The sequence below is a fragment of the Egretta garzetta genome, unplaced genomic scaffold, assembly GCF_000687185.1.
Source record: "Egretta garzetta isolate BGI_Z169 unplaced genomic scaffold, ASM68718v1 scaffold337, whole genome shotgun sequence".
NCBI lineage: Eukaryota > Metazoa > Chordata > Aves > Pelecaniformes > Ardeidae > Egretta > Egretta garzetta.
Window position 1 is genome coordinate 676517 of NW_009260181.1, and position 1820 is coordinate 678336.

Sequence of the window (1820 nt, forward strand, 5' to 3'; positions counted from 1 at the left end):
GAGAGGAAGGAGCGGGAGGTGGGGGTCGGCGAGGAATAGGCGAGAGGCAGAGTGAGGAAAGACGGGGCGAGTATCCGGTCTTTCCCGGGCTGCTTGGATGGTGATGCCAAAGTAAGCACAGTTTACCTCTTCCGAGGGGAGCACTGAGGCGAAGGGAGAGCAGAATTGTCTCTGGGAGCATAGAGACAGAAGCGCACACGCCTGCTGAAGGCTCTCACAAACTTGCACACGCACACCATGCTCACGCTCAAGAGTTTCCCACCGCGGGCTGCGATTCGATGGGCATTAATACTGTAAGCTGCCAAATCACCCAGCAGCTCCAATCTGTGCATGCGGGATGAGATACACATTTCTGTCCAGCTAGCCGGAGCCACAGTGGGGAGTGCTCTTGGGTTTGTTCTTTATTGCCGACTGCAGCACCAGACAATACCTCATGCATAAAGCCTCACAGGAAAAGGAAATGTGGAAGATATTTTAAGCAAATTTACGCCATCAGAGTTAGCCTACATGTGTTCGGCATTTCATGTCAGGTAGTTACAGCTTTTTTGGTATCACACAAGATTTACCGTATTACTGAATCATTGCCTCTGCCTGCCAGGAACACTGCATTCACATGCAAAACTCATTCACTTACACACACATTGACAAGAATGCCTAGACTCCCAGGTGGTTGCAGAACACTACAGCGGTAATCCCTGCAGGTCTGTGTCAGAACCCTCTAGGAGAGAAGCAGGACAAAGATGTACACTGTAATTTAAAGCTTTTTGCATGTGATAATTTTTGTGTGTACAAACTTGTGTTCCTCTGTGGACATGTGTATGTGTGTGTATTTCTGTGTAGTATTTACCCATTTATCTAAGCTACTGATAACTTTAAATACAAACTTATCTCTTCCTTTTTTCCAGTGCCACTGTATGCATTCCTTTTCCTTGCCCTCCCCTTCTCTTATCCCAAGCTCTTTTGTGGGACCTATTTTACAGCATTGAAACACTGCTGTAGAAAAATGCCAATGTTTTACAAGATAATGTCTGCTTTATTACAGAAAGGAGTCATCCTTTAACAGTTGTCAACAGTTGCTCTCTTAACACACAGCAGCAAATAGCTGAGCCTGTAAATCTAGAATGAGCAGGGAAAGCTGGAGAAATTCTGCCTTGACTTTTAACCCCACCTCCAGGTTGCAAAGGGTTTAAGTCAGTATGTGTAAAACCCTAGAGCAATAACAACAGAAGTCAATTACCACTTGCTTATCGGTCATTTCTTAGCATATACAACCTTATCTAACAGTAATGTGTGTGTGTGTGTGTGTGTGTATGACTATTAAAGCTGACAGTTCACAGCTATCAGCTATTAGCTAATGGTACTAATACCGTAATTCTTTGGAAAAATATTTCTCCCTCCATGGTAAAGATTGCCATTTTTACAATATGTTTTAATTACTAAGGAAAGCTTATACTTTTTCACAGAATATTATTGCACAGTCTCATCAAGGGGGAGAACCTGAGAAGGGCTTAAACCAATCCCCACATCAGACCTTCTTTAAACATTGAAATAACCCATTTCCAGATCTGGACTTGCAACTAGACTACTGCGCCCAAAGGAAAGATTATTTCTAAGCTTCAGTTTCTTCCCCAGGTAGCCTCAGAGAGACCTTGTAAGTAAGAGCATAAAGCTGCCATTGCAGAATTGGCTTTAATCAGGTATTACTATAGCAAGCAACTGCTAGGGATTTATCAAGGCATACACAATTACAGTCAGATATTCTGGCTTCCAGGGTTTTCTAGAGAGCCCCTCATCTTTTTTTTTTTTTTTTTTTTTTTTTT

At 42.9% G+C, this 1820-nt stretch overlaps 1 protein-coding gene across 1 annotated transcript in view; it reads right to left on the minus strand.

Annotated features, from left to right (window-relative positions):
* The window catches only part of SMTNL2 (smoothelin like 2), a 22501-nt gene extending 22262 nt beyond the window's left edge, over positions 1-239 (minus strand). Inside the window, exon 1 of the mRNA XM_035897232.1 lies at positions 127-239. Coding sequence (XP_035753125.1) covers positions 127-239 — 113 coding nt within the window. The remainder of the gene's footprint in view (positions 1-126) is intronic.
* Positions 240-1820: the final 1581 nt, after the last annotated feature.